We start from the raw sequence: 17,939 nt of genomic DNA on the forward strand, positions 1-17,939 counted from the left end.
CTTTGGGTTCTCCTTTGTAGCAAACTTTGATTCAATACCAGTGCCTTCTTCAGTATACACATTCATCCCTTGTTTTACTGGTATAACAGAGGGGGTGGAACTTCAAATATGCCCTCACAAGGAGAGCCGTTGCAAAAGCCTAGAAAGAATCTTCCCCCAAATTTATGAATGATTGGAAAAGTACATTTTGGATAGTTTGCTGTCTGAGCACATTCATGACTCAAACAGAGGGCTTGAACATACCTTGTGGGCAAAGTTTGCAAGACATAGCAACATCTCTCTTAATAGAGCCTGTAACAGATCAGATAATAGAAGGCTGGCTGTATTACCCCAGCTCTTAAGAATTTGGCACACTGTGTAGATCTCTGCATCCTCCTTCAATGCTCAGCCAGCGAGCAGAAATCTGAGGACGAGGCTTCTTTCAGGGTTGGAGACTGAGGGGAGCTCTGAAACCAGTTCCATCTCAGAATTGCACATGAGCCCTTAGTGTTTTAAGGTAGGCGTCCAGTTACAGATTATGGTTAGAGAAGGGAAAACGTTCTGCCCTGTGTTGCTTGATAAACAGATAAGGCAGCAGACAGCATTTCTTGTGAGAGCCATCCTTGTCATGGCTGTTATCCTTTTAAATAATGTGCATGACTTTTGCTACACTAGAATTTTTATTAATGGGGGACCTGGAGAGGTGCATCTGTGCAAGTTTGACTGGGAGATTGCTGACGCAATCCATGGGACTGGATGCACAGAAGGATTAGAGATCATACTCAGAAGTGACAAAGGAAGAGTCTTGTTTAATTGGGAGGCTCCCAAAAGCATGCATGCATGTACCCCCATCCTCACTCCCTAGAGCCTACTCATTGTTTTCCTCTTTGTGAATCCAGTGCAAAAACTGTTTTTACTGTATTTCTCACATACAATGAGCACTACACTTTCCAGCTTCTGGGAAAAAGTTGTATGCTATATACAAGAAAATTTGGTATACAGAAATGTTAAATGTACTTCTGCTCCAATGAGAGGATAACGTGTCTTAATATCATCTTAAACAGTAGAAAACATTATGACTTGCCTTTTTCAAGTTACTGATTCTGAAGATCTTGTTTCAAGTCTCCTGTGTTTGGTCTTATCCTTAGTAACATTTTATTCATTGTGTGAAGCCTTGAGAAACATTTTCAAGGTCTGTTCCATGTCAGGGTTTAGTTTCCTGGCCTAGGAGGAAACATCATCGTTTACTTTATGTAACCTGGGAAGTGAAAGTTTTACACTGGGAAGTTTCCCTTAATCTAAATTTGAGAATGTGTTGCAACCCATGCACTGAGAATTTTCCCTCCATTGCAGATATTTTTGTTTGTTTGTTTTGATCTTTAAGGTATTTTGTACAATCTTTTTTTTCCTCCCAATTCCACTGACAGCAAGTTTTCTCCAACACTGCCACTTTTTACCAACTTTCTATGCAACATGCAAGCTACAGTAGCTGCTATGGCAGTTTTCTAAAGAAATCTAGTTTTAAGAGCACAGGTTTCACAGCCATGCATGCTGCAAACCAGAAAATATTCCATTCTGTTTCCACAACAGATATTGCCCAGCAAGCGTATTTTTGACCCTTAGGAAAGCTATATTCTTCAATTGTGCGATCTGGATGTCTCCCTCTGGTAAAATAAAATGCCAGAAAAGCATGATTTCCTTTAACATTAAAGCATTGCCCATGAGGGGTTGCAGGCAAAGAAAGTCTAGTTGAGGGATGAGATAACAAAAGAAACAACTGTTGATGGGTTTGAATGAATTCAAGGCAGCAGGGCCTGATGAACTTCACTCCAGGGTACTAAAGGAATAGACAGAGGTGATCTCAGAACCTTTGGCAATAATATTTATGAAGTGATAGGAGATGGGCAAGGTACCAGAGGACTGAAAAAGGGCCAACATAGTGCCTTTTTTGTGTGTGGGGGGTGGCACCTAGGGAAATACAGACTAGTTAGCTTCAATATCCAGGAAAATACTGAAGCAATATCATAAGAAAATCCATTGCAAGCATCTGGAGGAGAAAAGGCTCATCGCAAGCAGCTAGTATGGATTTACTAAGAACAAATTATCCCAAAGAAACTTGGTCTCCTTCTTTGACACATAACTAATTGGATGGATGAAGGGAATGCAGTGGGGATAGAGTATGTGGACTTCAGCAAGCCTTTTGACAAAAGTCCCATATGACCTCATAAATTGGAGAAATGTGAGCTAGACAAAACTACTATAAGGTGGATATATAACTGGCTCAATAGCTGCAAGCAGAGGGTCATTATAAATGGATACATGTCAGAATGGCAGGAGATTTTGAGTTAGGTTCCACAGTGGTCTGAACTGGGCCCAGTGCAATTTAACATGTTTATTATTTGGATACTGGAACTGAGAGCTTAAACACATGAGCAGCTGACGTGAAACAGAAGGATTGCAAACATGGAGGACGGGATTTCCATTCAGAAGCAGCTAATAGATTGGAAGCCAGACCAGAGCAAACAGGATGAAGTTTAATGATGGCAAATACAAGGTGCTACACCTTGGGAGGAATAATCAAAATTTACAGGTACAAAATGTGTGATACCACCCTTGATGGCAGCACTACAGAGAAGGATCCTGGGAATCTTGGTTCATTGCAGACTCAGTATGAGTCTGCAGTGTGATGTAGCTGTACAAAAGGTTAACACAGTGTTGAGATGCATTGATTGGGTGACATGGGAGGTGATAGTGCCTCCTCACTCAGCACTGGTTAGGCTTCCAGAGTATTGTGTGCAGTTTTGGGCTTCCCATTTTAAAAAGAACATGGAGAAGTAAGGGTCCATAGGCAGGTGACAAAAATGATAAGGGGTTTGGAAGGCATTTGGTATGAGGAGAAGTTGAGGGAAATGGGCGTGTTCAGCTTGTGGAAAAGGCACTTGAGTGGATGTGATAGCTGTCTTCAAATATCTGAAGAAGATGGGGGGGAAATCTTTTCTTTGGCTGCAGACAGCAGGATACAGACCAGTGGCTTGAAGCTACAGTAAAGTAAGCTTGTATTGGATATCAGGAAACACTTCTTCACTGTTAGAACAATGAGGCAGTGGAATAGATTGCCTAGAGAGGCTGTGGTATCTCTATCACTGGCGGTATCCAAGGAGAGGTTGGATAAGCATTAGTCAGGGATGATCTAGGAGTAGGAGTGCCTATATTCTATTATGGACATTTGACATACTTCTGGGCTTTGCCGGTTGCCACATGGGGCTGGGAAGGGATTTTTTTCCCCCCTCTCCTGCTGCTATGTCAGGGTTGTTTTTTTGTTTATTTGGGTTTTGTTTTTTTTACCTTCTTCAGAAGCATTTGATGTTAGCTATAGCCAAGGCTGGGGATTTTGGCTGGTGTGCCAGTGTTCCTGCTGGAGCTTAAATATGGAGGTTTCTGGCTTAAAGAGACTTGGCTCTCTGCTCAAGGTCACCACAATTGGAATTTTGCTCCATGATCAGATGGGTACACCTGGTAGTGGTTTTTGCCTTCCTTCGCAGCAGGGGGCATAGGCCTCTTCCTGGAATCTCTTGAGTGTATTTTAACAACCTTTGCAGCAGCAGGATGTTGGCCAATATGGTCCCCCTGCTTTATTATTGGCAGGTTAGGGTGTTGTCCTGTGGCTGTATCGGGGTTGACTGTGTAGTTTTGCTAATAAGTTAAATGATGAATTTGTATAGGATGTTTTGGATAGGAATGATCCTGCCTTGGACAGGGTGTTCAGCTAGATCTCTGGAGGTCCCTTTGAGTTCTCTTTTTTTATGATTCTATGATTTTCACCCCTTCCTGCAGCCCAGGCCCTGCCCTTCCTCAGCTCCTTCCTTTGTCCCCACTTTGCCTGTTTTGCTCTTCTTTTATCCTATCCTGTAGCTCTCCAATCCACATTTGCCCCTATTGCTCCTTCATTTCTTCCTTTTCCCTACCCCTGCATCTCCATCACTCCTTTTCTTTTTCTGAACTGCACACCTCCAGTACATCTCTTCACCATACCCCAACCCCACTCCTTTCTCTACCCTACTCTAATTATTCATCCCCTTTGGCCTTTCCTAACTTCTTTGCCACACTTTTCTTTCTCTGACCCTCTGCATCCTCTGATTTGTTCCATTCACACACAAGACTGTGAAGTTAAAAGTCTCCAAGACCACCCTGTGTCTGTGTGTGTTGTGGGGAGGGTCAGGAAACTGAGCTGTCTCCAGCCTGTCATCAAGGACACAGGTCTGTTGGGTCCTTTAGGTCACTCCCACTGGGACAGCAGTACAGCTTGGCTGGGATATGACAGCTTGGTTCCAGGCTGGGAGCCCCCCTCTATAGCCATGCTCTACATCCATCCCTGAACCAGCAGGAGTACCGGCATGTCCTAGTGTGCTTCCCACACAAGCCTTTGGCAATTGATCAAGTAGATGTGCCCTGAGCTAATTAACACAAAGAGCAAGTTCCCAAATGTTTATTTCCATGACACTATTCATTTGCTGTCCCTGGACCAACTATGTTCTATATTTTGACACATCATCCTAGAACACAACAAATGGAGTCTGAACTAGGTGGGGCTGGGAAGGGCCAGGAGATGCCTACGAGCGTCCCACAATTCTTGCTCCAGCTCCACTTCCCAGTTCAGTCATACTTGCACTGCACAGCTCTCACTGCCAGTTCAAAAAGCTGCCTCACAGACAATGAGTGATACAGCAAGAAACTCCCCACAGCTGGATGGGGGTATGGAACTTTGTGAAAACCAAAGGTCCTGCTGGATGTATTGTACAGGGTGTCAGTTTATGCCTTGGCTTATCCCAGGCACCTGGCTTTTGCAGGGAAAAGTATTCCCCATGGCTCTTACCACAAAGGTTGGGAAATGAACATTAGATATTAGGGGCTTTTCAAAATAAATGCTAGTTTCTCTTTCCACCCAACATCCATAGAAAAATAGACCTGTCCCTAGGGGTCAAGCTTGTGTGGGGATAAAATACCATTCTCTCACTGCTCACTGTGGCTTGGTGATAGAAGAAATAAAATGGGAAGGTTCAGACCTGCCATACCTGCTCCTGCAGCTCCAGCCCCATCCCCTGCACACTTAAGATCTGGAATACTTTTTCCAAGCAAACTTAAGTCCTCTTCTGTCTAACATACTTTGTATTACAAGCCCTTGTGTGTGTTCTGTCCCAGCGCTACCACAGTTTATACCGACATGGAGGCAGGCAGTTCATTGCTCTTGTGAGTGACTGTAACATGGCTACAGGTGCAGCAGCCCCACTTGAGCTCCAGCTTTTTCCAGGAAGGCTCTACAGCATGGGGGAGTCCTTCTTGTCCTCCTGAGGCTCTGGGTGGTTTGCAGTGTTATCAGAAAGGCTAGCTGTGCATCTGTGGCTGGCTGCGGACCCAAGATTCATCAGGTCAAAGGGCAAAGGCAGCACAACAGTGGATGGCCTCTCTGTAGTTAGGGCTTGCAGCGTGTGGAGGTAGCGGAGCTGAGCTGCAGCTGGGGTACTGGACAGTATTTCAGCTGCCATCCTCAGGGATTCAGAGGCAGCCTTTTCTCCCTCAGCAGCTATCACCTATAGCACAGGGAATGAAAGGGGCTTTTATCGGCAGTCGCTAGGCTAGCCCCAGGGGATGGTGGTAGCTGGGAGGATGCTGTTTGATAGTGTTTCTTAGGGAGTCTTAGGGCTTGTCTATGCTGCTTCTGTGCCAAGCCTGGGAACATCACCAAGAAGTATGTCTCACCCACCCACTCCTGCTTCACACAGCAGAAACCAGGTACAAAGTGACCACTTCAGAGCTTCTGAACAGTCTGTACCTGGGAGAGCCTAAGAGTAGGGTTGGCATGCTCTCTTGTCTCCTCTAAGGTGGCTACATTGCCTCATTTCTTGCAGAAGAAGTGTGTAAAGCAGAAGAAGTGTGTAAAGCAGGAATGAGTGGTAGTCAGTCTTCTTGGTGGGGGTCCTGAGTTCAGCATAGAGGCAGTGCAGACACACCTTTAATGGAAGCAGTTGAGGCAGGAGCATTTCTGGGGTTCTCCATGGTGAGGGCTCTTGTAATGTTCCTTACAGCACCTTCTGCAGAAGGATGGTGGGATAGGGGGGAGTCATTGGCTCTTCTAGGGCCAGAGTTCAATCTCTCCACAGTGACCATGGCTGGGACTGCAACAGGATAATTGTCCCACCTGTAAATTCTTAACTATATTCTAACTAAATTCTTCCTATGCTGTTCTTTAAATTAGAATTTCCCATCCTGTGGGTTAGATCTCTCTAAGGGGAGGTTGGAGAAGGTTTCACAAGTGGGCAGGGTTTACAGGAGAACCAAAGGATGGAACAGCCAATTCCCAGCTTGGGAGAAGGGCTCTCCCTGTGGTATATCCAGTCTGCCTAAGGCAGGCTCTGTGCCTGGAACATGGCTTCCTGTGCCATTGTCACTCAAGCAGCAGTGAGGGCTGTTCTGGGAAAGACTGAATGTTATACTGCATGAAAACAGGAAGCACTCTGTTGTCTTACCCGTACTTTGGCGTGTCTCTCAGCCTCTGCTTCTGCTGCCAAGGACTGCTGGAGTTCAGCTGGCAGCCGCACATGATTGCTGTAGGGGGAAGAGAGAAGTTACCTGGGCCCTGGTATTCTGCATCTCTACTTAGTGGCAGGAACTTGGATGCATGAAGATGGTGGGGTTTGTAGTGGCTCATTAGAAGGTATCAAGCTGCAGCTATGTTCTATCTGAGCTGAGGCAGTTTGCTAATATCCCTTGTGATTTAGATTTGTAGCCTTCTCAGCCCATCTCCTATACAGCTGGGCCCAGTTTAGCCAGCACTGAAATCACTGGGAGCTTTACCAGTGACTGCTTATCAGTTGGATTGGAAGGCTCTTTGTCTGCCAGGGAATATTTTTCTACTTTGAAAATAGGATGGGAAATGTGAATAGTAAATAAGAGGGCCAGATCTTCAGCTGGTGCCAACCAGTGTCCCTGTGATGACATTGGTGGTGCTGTGCTGATTTGCTCCAGCTGTGGATCTAGTTCCAAATGCCATAACTGCAAAGCACAGGGTTTGTGCAAATTTGAAGCTCTGCATGTAATATTTTCCTCTGAAAGCTGGATGCAGCTGCAGAGTACTGTAGAAAAAGCATGTGGGCTAGCAGTGGGGTCTGGCTGCTGCAGGGGATACACTTAGATAGATCTTCAGGTGCCAAGCTGTAAGAAGAGCAGAAGTTGGCAGTCGAGAGAGTGAAATTTGCAAAGGGGCAACAGCAAATTTCTTTACCCTGCTGTGTCTCTGCTTCATATGTGTCCTACCTACATTTCTGTTCTCTCCAACTTGATCCCCCAGCGACATGTGACTGCATCCAAAGCTACCTGTAAAGATGAAGACTGATTGAGTATAGGCAGCATAGAGCTTACAGACAACTCAGACAGGTGATATGGTTCCATGTGATGTACTGTCTGGAGAAGTGCTGAATGCATGTATCTGGTACAAAAGTATTCACAGCTACTTGTTCATATTACAGCAAGGCATGTGCAATAATACAGCTGGCTTCTGTGAAGGAAGAGGCACTTAGAGAGATCCCTTTAGAGGACAGGGCAGAAGGATAAATGACAAAGTACTTCCCCTAATTATTATGTCCTATTTTGTGCTCAGGAGGACTTGCTTCTAGAGAACCTGTACGCCCTCAACAGAAGACAAGGGAACCAACTCTGAAGTCAGTGGTGTGGCACCCATATACAATAGATCTGAATCTGTCTCCAGCTGTTTCACTTTAGTCTACATGGCTCATCTTGTCTTCTATTCATTGCTCCCCAATGCCCTTCTCAGAAGCTGGTTTTCTACCAACTTCATTCCATTGATTTCTCACTTGCCCTCTGAGACCAATGCCTGAGAGTGATTCCATTTTTTGCCAAAGCACTCTTGGGTTCCTTGGAAAACAGGACTTGGTATTATCCATTGCCCTTTATTGAACACAGCGTGTGATCCTGCCAACAGGTCCACTGGGTGGATCACTGTGGGCTGCTTAAGGTGCATCCCTATGAGCAGGAATGCGTCCTCAGGGACAAGCAGCAGCAGCAATTGTGCTGCTACTACTTGTCCACAGGAAATGCCCATGCATGTGTGCTCTGGCATGCAGCATGTTGTCCCAGGTGGTGATCCAGCAGCAGGGAGCCTGGCTGGCAGCCAGAGCATGGCTCCAGTCAGCCAGGTTCCTGTTTCAGGAAGCACATGCTGCCACCATGTACACCCCCCCTTTCTTTTTTTTTTTTTTGGTGTGGGTTTTTTTTGGACACTGGGTTTTTTGGACACTGCCTATATTCAGTCAAAGCAGTATAGGGAACACCTGCATGTGCAGTGTGTGCGGCATGTGGTGCTGCAGATGGGTTTGCAGTGTTCCATACTGCAAGTGGATGCTTGTCTGGGTGACCCTTAGAGGCCTCTCCACCAAGCCCTGATTAGCCATGGGTTGAAAGAAAGCTGTGGTACCCTATCCCAATGCTGTGGCCATGCCCACCTCCATGTGGAAATACCTTTACCTTTATTTCCTGACCAGTGCTCTTCTTCTCCAGGAGGAGTTCAGTGAAGGACCGATGTGCCAGCAAGCGCTTCATGGTTGTCTGTACCAGCAGCTGGACAGTACTGGAGATGTTGACCAGAGTGGTTAGGAGGAGAGAAGCATTTTCTATGCGGTAGAAACAGATGGCATCTATTTCCAATGTAACCATATCTTTGGTCACCACCTAGACAGAAAAGATTTTGGGAAATGGGGTGCGTTCTGATGGCTTGAATTGCACAGAAGGGTTAGGGACACTTGGGAAAGTGAAAAATGGCTTTGTGGTTAAAGCAGTAGGCTATGGCCCAGAAGAGGCTTACACTTATCACAGATTTATATCATGGCTCTGCCTCTGGTCATTTCAACCTTATGCAGAACCCTTAATCTCTGCATTTTAACTGCCCCCATTACAGATGAGAACTGATGTCATTCTGCCATCCTTTGTCCGTCTGCCAAATGCCATTTTTGGCTCTGCCGCTGACCTTCTGTGTAACATTTTCCTTCTCTATGCCTCTCTTCCCCCTCCTCTGCTTTGTCAGCCTAGTTTGCTTTGATTATAAGCAGGCTGGGGCAGGGCCTGTCTCCTGTTGTGTGTGCAAAGGGCCCAAAACAATGTTGTTAATCATTATTTACAGTTGCCTTTAGTATGTCCTGGGGAGGTCACTGCTTAAAGGAGCTTAGTCTTGGGTTCTTAGTGGGTGTATTTACTCATATCACTATGGCAATGTTGTTACTGCACTGTGATTTAGTACTTCCCATTGGAGGTCTGAGATGATCTTGTGATGCAAAGAGTAATAGACATCAATGATGCAGCAGCACAGAGAAAGGAAGTCAAAAACAGAAAATAAAACACAGGTCTTATGAAGGGGGTAGCTCCCTACAGGCTTGTGTATACCTGGACCACTGAAATGGCAGATGCTCAGTCCTTTGCCCTTCCAAGAGTAAAGTGGACTTAATTCACCTCTGTGAGGATCCTTCCAAAGAGATGCAAAAGAATTGTATTGTTGTCGACTCTGCAGGGATATCAAAGACCCTGGCATACGTCTGGTGGGAATGGGGACCGTGCTCTTCAGCCAGAGCCACCACTGCCTCTCTCCCTCCTATCTGCTATGCAGCAGGGTAGTATAGCTCATGTTAGGCAGCCTTCCAGAATAATGAGGCCCTAACGGTACAGTTTTTAACCTCTTGTTTTGGAGTTTTTAGGGTGCTCTTTTGGTTACATTTTCATGCTTGACCATGCAATTGGGAAGGCAAAGAACCTAATCTCCATAAAAAAGAACAAGGTTCTTGTACATTCTCATGACTTCAGGAGCGGAGACTTCCAAAGAGGACACCAAATATAATGAGATTTATGATAAAATCACAAGAGCCAGCAACACTGAGCAGTATGCTAGTGCCAATAAATTGGTGTCCTTCACCTTAGGATCGAAGGCAGTATCTAAGCATGAGTTCCTTCTATTGCATGAGGGCAGAATGACCAAGTCTAGCTACTAGCTACAATTAATTTTGGTTTTAAGCCCTTCTCTCAGGTAGAAGTAGTGTTTTCTGTCACCTTTTTCATTGGAGGGACAATCAGATTGGACTAGTTGTAAGGATAAGTAATGATAATGAAGCAAGGGAACATGTGGTGCAGGAGTTCTTACCTCATGGAAGGGGATCTCTAAGGTTCTGAGGCGAAGGTCTACCTTGTGGTATGTATCCAGACAGGGAAGGAAGAAGAAGAGGCCTGTGTGAGGAAGAGACAGGGCAGGAGATGGTGACTATGGATGCCACAGAAGAATTCTACTTCTTGATTCTGAGAGCAGCAAGTATGGGGCCATGCCAGACAGAACCGAAGGAAGGAACTTGTGTATGTGCTTGCTGGAGATACAGTCTCTCCAACATTAGGATGCCTATCCAGATGTGTGTGAGAAGAATAAATTCTTTCTGACAGATGGGGCTGCAACATCATAACCAGAGAGATTCTCCTGGACATCCAGTGTAATGGATTCTGTTACTCCCTCCCCCGTTTCAGTCTCCCCTTCTCTCAATGCATTGCACTCACGTTTCACAGATGAACACATGTCCTTGGACTGAGATGGGCCTGAGCTGCATCATATAGTTCAGGATTCAGTCCTGAGCATTCTTGGAGAAATGGGATGTTTGGAGAGGGTCCTGACTGAAACCTCTGCCTGGCGTCATAGAAGTGGGGGCATCCAAAAATGTCTGTACCCTGGGTTCCCTGTTCAAGGTTACTTAGGCTTACATAGAATGTGCATAGATGGGACAGGCTGAAGGAGCAGAGAGATACAATGGTGCATGGGACAGAATGGTTATTGGACCTATTTAGACCCTGCAGATGAGAAGAAGAGGGAAATAACCCCAACCCAGTATGTGGGAAGAGGCTATTTTTCCACTGTTAATGGGTTTCAGAACTGGTGAAGGGTGTAAAGAGATCAAAAGAGAAAAAATAAATTGCCATGAGTCCTAAGCCCACAGATTCAGTAAGGTTTGGAGGCCTTGAGGTTTAAGGCCTTGAGGTTTAAGGGAGCTGCCCTCACCAGGGGAAGGAGCCAAAAAGAGACATTAAAGCCAGGCCTTCCCCTGCCTGCACAGAGAGATGAGTGAGGTGAGGGAGCAGCTAGCAGGGGGCACTGTCAAGTAAGCTATGGGTTTCCTGAGTCTCCCACCCACATGTCTGACTCAGCACCCTCTAGCCCATGTGAACTCCCTGAAGAACCAGTTGTGGAGAGAGCTCCCTGTCAAGGATAGAAACAAAAAGCAATATCCACGTTGCTAGCCACTAGCAGATGCTGTGAGAGAGGGGAGAGTGCCAAAGTCCTCAGGGTTGGAGAGGTAGGAGATGGATAAGGTCACTGGGGAGAGGGAAAGAATGACCCCAGCTCAGATCTGTTGGGATAAGATCATGGTGGACCCCTATCTGTGGAACAGGGAGGAGGAAAAGAACACATCAGATTTGTGTGAAACGGGTGTGAGGATTCCTTCTGAACAGCAGGGACAGTGGGTGACAGATCTGGGATCGAGTCCAACCCATTTTGAGGCTAGTGAAATTGAGGGTTGAACAAACTGCTTACCAGGCCCTCTGGCTCTTCCAGGAAGGAGACGTCCAAATCGGAACACAATGGCTCTCTCGTACTCCTGCACAACCTGCAGTGGGAGACACGGAGGCTGGAATTGGAAAGGGAGGGCAAGAGACAGCAGGGCTGTTGAGAAGGAAACAATGGTTTTGGGGGAAAAAACCATCCAAGGCAAATCCTATGCAGACTAGACTTAGCTGGTGTAAACTGGTGAATTCAGGTCACCTATTTACTACAGCTGAAAATCTGACTCAAAGATTTTATAGCCAACTAAGGACTATACTCCCATTTGTGTGAGAGAATGGCTGGACTCGAGAAGAAATACTGTCCTTTGTGATTCTACCACCGGCGGCAGATTATACCAACCTATTATAAATATTGCAGAACATTTTCCAAGATAAGACCAAATTGCTTCAATGCTGAAACTTGAGCTCTTTCATGCCGGGTGTCTGCCTCCTTTGAAGGTTTCTTGGACAGATTTCAGCAAAAACAGTGAAGCTGTTTCTGAAAGTGAGGCTAAAGAAAACTGCATTGATTGGCACATGATAAATTCTTCTGAGCCTTTTTTATAGTTTCAGGTCTGTAACACTTTGTAGCAGACTTTAAAGTTTACAAGGGGTGTCATAGGACACTAATGGACATTATACTTAAGATGTGATTAACAGGTTAATTAGATCTTAAGTAATTACTTAGCCACACATTCATTCAACTGATACAGTGAGGAATAAGTCACAAAATTATTACACAAAATATGTGTAATAGCTTTGTGGCTGATTCGTATCATGCCTTTAATTGAATGAGTAGCCTATGCTCGCAGCCTCTCAAGCACACCTTGCATGATTCCCATATGCTCCAGAGGCTGATGGGTGCTCCCAGCTGGAGGAGCTCATGAAGCCCTCTGCTCTGATGGGCTTCCCTGGCTGGGAATGCCCACCAGCATATTCCTCATGCTCCCCTGGCTGGGAGCTCCAATCAAGTATATATGTGGCATGGCAGGGAAGCATGATTGTTGGGACTGCGCATCAGATGTCATGATGCCTTTAATTTAATAATGTATGTCAGAGGCCATGGACATGCCTTTTGTTGTTTCTGTGAAAATCTGAGCAATTTTTTGGCCAACATGTAAGCCTGTGACAAAACACTGTAGTTTACATATGCTCAGTAGACTTGTTGCAGTTCATCACTAAATTCTCTAGAGTATTTGCTGGGACTCAGTAGGACTTCCCCCTGAAATTACAGCCCTAGGCCATATCCTGGTATTGGAACAGAAAGCCATGAACCTGTCTCACCTGTATTCATGGTCACCACCAGATCCAGACAATGTGGAGGAGAATATAAGAATTGTCATTTACTGGGTCAGACCATAAGGTCCATCTTGCTCAGTATCCTGTGTCGTACAGGAGCAGAGAGTGGATGCTGTAAGGAAATGTGAACTGGGTATGACCAGGGTTTTTTTCCACTGTTCTTCTCTGACTTGCAGCTGCCAGCATTTATGGTCTAGGAAGTTTTAATTTAAAGGCTGTATCCCTAATTCCCATACTCAATAGCTACTGATGTCCCTACTGTACAATAATTTGTCCAATCCCTTTTTGAGTCTGGTTAAACTGTCAGCTTCCACAATGTCTTGTGGCCATGAGTTCCAGACTTTAATTATATGCTGTGTGAAAAAGAACTTCCTTTTGTTAGTTTTAAACTTACTACCTACTAGTTTAATTTTGTGACCCCTAATTCTTGTATTTTTAGAGATAGTAAATAATAAATCCATATTTACTTTCTCTTTTCCATTTAGTATTTTGTAAACCTTTATCATGTCCCCCCTTCAAGCGTTCCTTTTCTAAACTGAATAGGCCTAGCCTCTTTAGTCTCTCCTCACATGGAAGGCCCTCCATACTGCCAGTCATCCTTGTTGCTCTTCTCTAGGTTTTTCTGCATCTTTTTTGAGGTGTGGGGACTAGAACTGGACACAGTATTTGAAGTGTGGACACACCACGTTTTTATAAAGGGGCATGATGATACTTTTAGTTTTATTTACAATTCCCTTCATAACAACCCCTAACATTTTGTTTGCCTTTTTGACATCTGCTGAGCACTGAACTGGTGTTTTTTAATGAACTGTCCACAATGACTCCCAGATCTCCTAACCTGTGTGGTAATAGCTAATGTAGAGTCCATCACAGTGACGGTACAGTTTGGGTTATTTTTGCCTGAGTGCATAACATTACATGTATCTACACTGAATTTCATCTGCCTTGGACTTTCCCACCTTGAATAATTTTTTATCTGCAAATTTGGCCACCTTGCTACTAACTCTCTTTTCTAGCTCATTTATAAATATGTTAAACAGCACTGGTCCCATCACAGATCCCAGGGGAACCCTGTTATTTACTTCTGTCCATCCTGAAAATTGACCATTTATGACCATTAGATGCAGTAGGTCTCAAGATGTATAGACTGGGAAAAGAAAGGGAAGGGGGAAAGGCTGAGAACAAGAGCTTGGAGGCAGGGTAGAGGAAACTGGGACTGGCTGGGCAAAGAAACTGATAGTGAGAACCAAGGATGAAAATGGGAAGAAGAAGACTACACACAGGGCATGATTACAGTGGCGTTTCTTAGCTGCTTGACTTTGTAAGCTTCAAATGTCCTTTTAAGTAAGCTTTTCATGTGATCTATATAATGGCGATGACTAAATGGTTTCAGATCAGTACAGTTTTCTTATAAGGAATCACCACAGGATCAGGAGAAAAGTTAATTTAAAGAGGGTGTTCGCTATAATAGGATTAGTCTATTTGCTGCAGGATAACAACGAAAAAATTGGTTCCTGCTTTTGGATTGTTAAAAGCAGGAGTTGGTTATAGATGGGATTTATGATAATGTGGTTGTATAGTATATCAAAAAGCCTCGTATTTACCAAGACTTGTAAATTTTAAAAGCTGTAATACAGAAATCATTTCACCTGTTGCTGTATTGTTGCCATCTCTGAGATGGAACATAGCAAATGTTTAATGGTGCATAGCCACCCTATAGCATAGTGTATTAACAGAAGGAAAGGAACACCCTACAACCAGCTTGGGGAATATTAAATAGGCAATGTGGAATTGCCTTAATTGGAATTTGTCCAAGACACCTGACCTGCCCTCTAATCTAATAAAAGATGATGTGTGATTAGCCAAAATAATACAAGGATCCTACATAAGTTGGCAGGCCCTAGGCCAGAAAAGCACTTATTACATGTTTAACGTTAAGTACCTGTCCCACTGAGACAACTGATTTACAGCCCTGATGCACACTAAGCCCCCTTCTTTTACCTCCCCCCTTCCCTACTCTTTGTATTCTAATCACTGCTTTCTATTTAAAAGCTCTGTTTCCTACAGTCCCTTCACGGCATCTGGAGAAACAAGCCCTCTGCTTACGAAAGCTTATGCTATATATCTCTGATTTAGTTTGTCTATAAAGGTGAAAATCTACCCTGCCTTCTGCATTCTAAGTCAACAAAATTGCACGTCTCCCTGACTAGTCTTACCTTCATGCAAAACCAGATGGAGATGGGGAAGGTCATGATGATGAAGAGAAGAGATAGGATGGTAAGCAGCCACTCACAGATACCGAGACCTGAAGACTTTATACCTACAGAAAAATAAAGAGCAAATGCATTAGCAGGTGACTGTTTCTATCTATACTAAGATTTGTTTGCACAGTCAGAAAATTAACTCCCCTTAGGTCATCAATACCTACTATGAGCTAGTCAGAGGGCGTTCACCTAAATTTGCCCAGAGTCAACATTGGGCCTCACATAAAAAGGTTTAAATATGGTCAGTTCTTGGACTGCTGGTGCTTGCATCTCCCTACAATTTCTCGATATACCATGGGGAACCCAACTGCACTATGGAGCCAAGATCTTTTAAATAATAGTTAGAAATCATTACAAGACTGACAGCAAAGAAGGAACTTTCAGCTAATCTTGTTTTCCAAGGGTAGATTATGCCAACCTCTACTGTGCATTAGCGTGGCTGGCAAAAACCATGCTAATGTATAGCAGATTTAGTCTGATGTGCATTAACATCACATAAAAAGTGTTCATCTGTGCTAATGTACAGTAGCTCTGATTACAGTTCATTAAGTTAGTACCTGTTATCATGGGTGCTAAAAGTAATGCACTGTAATTACAGCTCATTAATGAATGTTTACATGTGCCCACTGCGTGTGTCTACATGTTCATTAATGTGCAGTATTTAATTGTGCATTTAGCTTAACTTGCTTAATGAGGTGCTAACTAAATATGCAGTAGCACCAGCGCACAAGTTTTTTGTGATGCTTACTGTGCAGTAGCCTAACAACACTGCAGTAGTGTAGTAACACATTTTCTTGACCAGCTCAGTACTGCACAGTGTTATTAGGCTACTGCACAGTAAGTATCTTGTATAGACGCACCCACTGTGGAGCAGTTGTAAGTATGGGCTCAGTTACTGCAGAGCAGCAGAGGAGCAGTAAATCTCCATCTCTTGTTAACTGCAGGAACATGAACAGCAGTAACTGCATATATGGAGTTGCACTATATCCTCTCCATTCTCAGTGCAGTTGTGACCAGACAAGTTTTGAACCACTGATCTAAGTGATGGTAAACAGTCCCCGGCCCCTCTAAGTGTTGATGGGCAATAGAATCAGATGCATAATTGTGGAAGTAGAGCATAATGAAACTGAAAGCTGTGCTTTTAGTTTAGTGCTTTATCTAAGAGGTCAGCCTTGATAAAAGCAGAAACAGGTTTCCAAAAGTGCATTGGGTATTGCACTTTTCTGCCCTGGGGGGAGTTGATTCTCTGGTGTGCTGTGCCTTGGGTAATCATTTATAGCTGTGCAGTGTGGGGTCTCACTCACTTTGCTCTCACTTGGAGGTGGTAGAAAGGACTATGCAAGGGTCAGGGTAAAATCAGACGCCAGTGCCCTGCTCCAAGCAGTCCAGCTTCCAAAGAGCCAGTGCTTGCCCTCCCAAGCCCCTGCCACCCATACCTTCCTCTTGTCGCTCACTTTCCAGCAGTGCCAGCACCTCCATTTCGTCATCAAAAGACACCACCTCATCCACATCCACCACTGTGGAAGACTGAACTCTGTTGGATGCCCCCGCAGTGCTCTGGTCTTCCTTCCTGGTCTCCTTTGCTTTCCCTCTTTTGGACCCCCCTCTTTCTCTACTGGCTTCTCTGCTGCTTTCCATCTTGTCCCTTTTGCCATGCATAGCTGGGGACTCTTTGCTTCTTTTGTGAGACTCATTGGAGGAGCTTCGAGACCTTTTTTCCATCCTTCTGTTGGGAAGCATGCAGCTTTTAGGAAGATTGTCTTTGCACTGGAAGTAGGGTGGCTGGTGCCTGGAATTTATTGTGGCCAGAAGAGAAGGTGGGGGTATGGGAAGAAGGGAGGTGACAGGCCGGAGGAGGATCATGAAGCATGAAGCTTTTTATGGGCTTGTTAGATTTGTTGGACAGTGAGACAAGCAAGCTGTTTTCCAGCAAGTGTCTTTCAATCCCACGTGTATTCAGCCCTTTTTTCAGGGAGCTGTGTAGCCCTCCCCAGTCAAATGTCTGGACAGGATGGATTTCAGGATGTGAGGTTCTGTATGTGCTTGTGTGACTTTGGCAAAAAATGAAAAAAATATGCTCCAGTAGTTTGGTCCGCAAAATCCCTGCTTGAAGAATTAGTTACCTGTTTCTGGAGGCCTCTCCAGCCTGTGAGGGTTTCCTAGGATAGCTGACACCCTGAGCTGAGGTGAAAATTCAGAAACCTTTTCTACTGAAAACAGCTGCCCTAGCTAAACCATGGGTTTATTTACAACACTTAGAAAACTGGGTCCTTGTCAGGGATTGGTGTGTGATGTGAAAATTGTTTAGTGCTGCTCCCTATAAATTTCTGTTTGGTTTTCTGGTAGGGGAGGAGGCTCACTACATGAGATTCTTCTCATGAGAATTTAAGTTACAGTCCTTTTTAAATTTAAGTAAGGTCATGAGGTCCTGGTTCATCGATGAGCCACTGAATAGAGCCGTAATCCAGGAAACCCATGGAAATCAATGTAGCTCCATGTGGACTTGGGTCAGAGAGCCTAATACAGGATTGGGGCCTTTAAGACTGGTCTTTAAACTGCAGAATCTTAACCATGCTTAACTCATCAGTGTTTCAGTACACGTAGCACTGCTGGGGTATGGAGGTTCATGAATCACACAAGTCTGGCAGCTCTTTGAAAGAAACATCCTTCAATATAATGGCCACTAAAGTGGTTACGTTGAATGATGTTGAAGGGGCATGGTGGCTCAAAGCTAGGGCTGGTAGAAATGGGTTTTAACAT

The 17,939-nt window shown here is 44.6% G+C and overlaps 1 protein-coding gene across 3 annotated transcripts; it reads right to left on the reverse strand.

Annotated features, from left to right (window-relative positions):
• NPHS2 (NPHS2 stomatin family member, podocin) lies at nt 1–17,731 on the reverse strand. Of its 3 annotated transcripts, none has more exons than XM_090047585.1 (8): nt 16,616–17,731; nt 15,132–15,235; nt 11,609–11,702; nt 10,178–10,260; nt 8,518–8,721; nt 7,295–7,350; nt 6,504–6,582; nt 1–1,203 (listed from the first exon to the last, which is right to left on the reverse strand). In XM_090047585.1, exons 1-8 carry the CDS (start codon nt 17,040–17,042, stop codon nt 1,135–1,137), a joined length of 1,116 nt encoding a protein of 371 aa, XP_089903711.1. In that variant the 5' UTR covers nt 17,043–17,731; the 3' UTR covers nt 1–1,134. The 3 variants fall into 3 exon arrangements, with proteins under 3 accessions (XP_089903711.1, XP_089903708.1, XP_089903709.1); XM_090047582.1 differs by lacking the exon at nt 1–1,203 and adding an exon at nt 1,210–5,567; XM_090047583.1 differs by lacking the exon at nt 1–1,203 and adding an exon at nt 1,210–5,567 and having other exon boundaries at nt 11,609–11,681; nt 16,616–17,730.
• Nucleotides 17,732–17,939: the final 208 nt, after the last annotated feature.

This window comes from Crocodylus siamensis, chromosome 5 (genome assembly GCF_052110815.1).
Source record: "Crocodylus siamensis isolate JL-2025a chromosome 5, ASM5211081v1, whole genome shotgun sequence".
Taxonomy (NCBI): domain Eukaryota; kingdom Metazoa; phylum Chordata; order Crocodylia; family Crocodylidae; genus Crocodylus; species Crocodylus siamensis.

Coding starts and splice junctions, on each gene's coding strand:
- NPHS2 (XM_090047582.1), bottom strand. CDS start 17,042: ATGATCCTCCTCCGGCCTGTCACCTCCCTTCTTCCCATACCCCCACCT. Junction 8,722..10,177: donor TAGAGATCCCCTTCCATGAG/GTAAGAACTCCT, acceptor TTTTCTGTCTAG/GTGGTGACCAAAGATATGGT. Junction 7,351..8,517: donor GCACTGGTCAGGAAATAAAG/GTAAAGGTATTT, acceptor TCATCTTTACAG/GTAGCTTTGGATGCAGTCAC.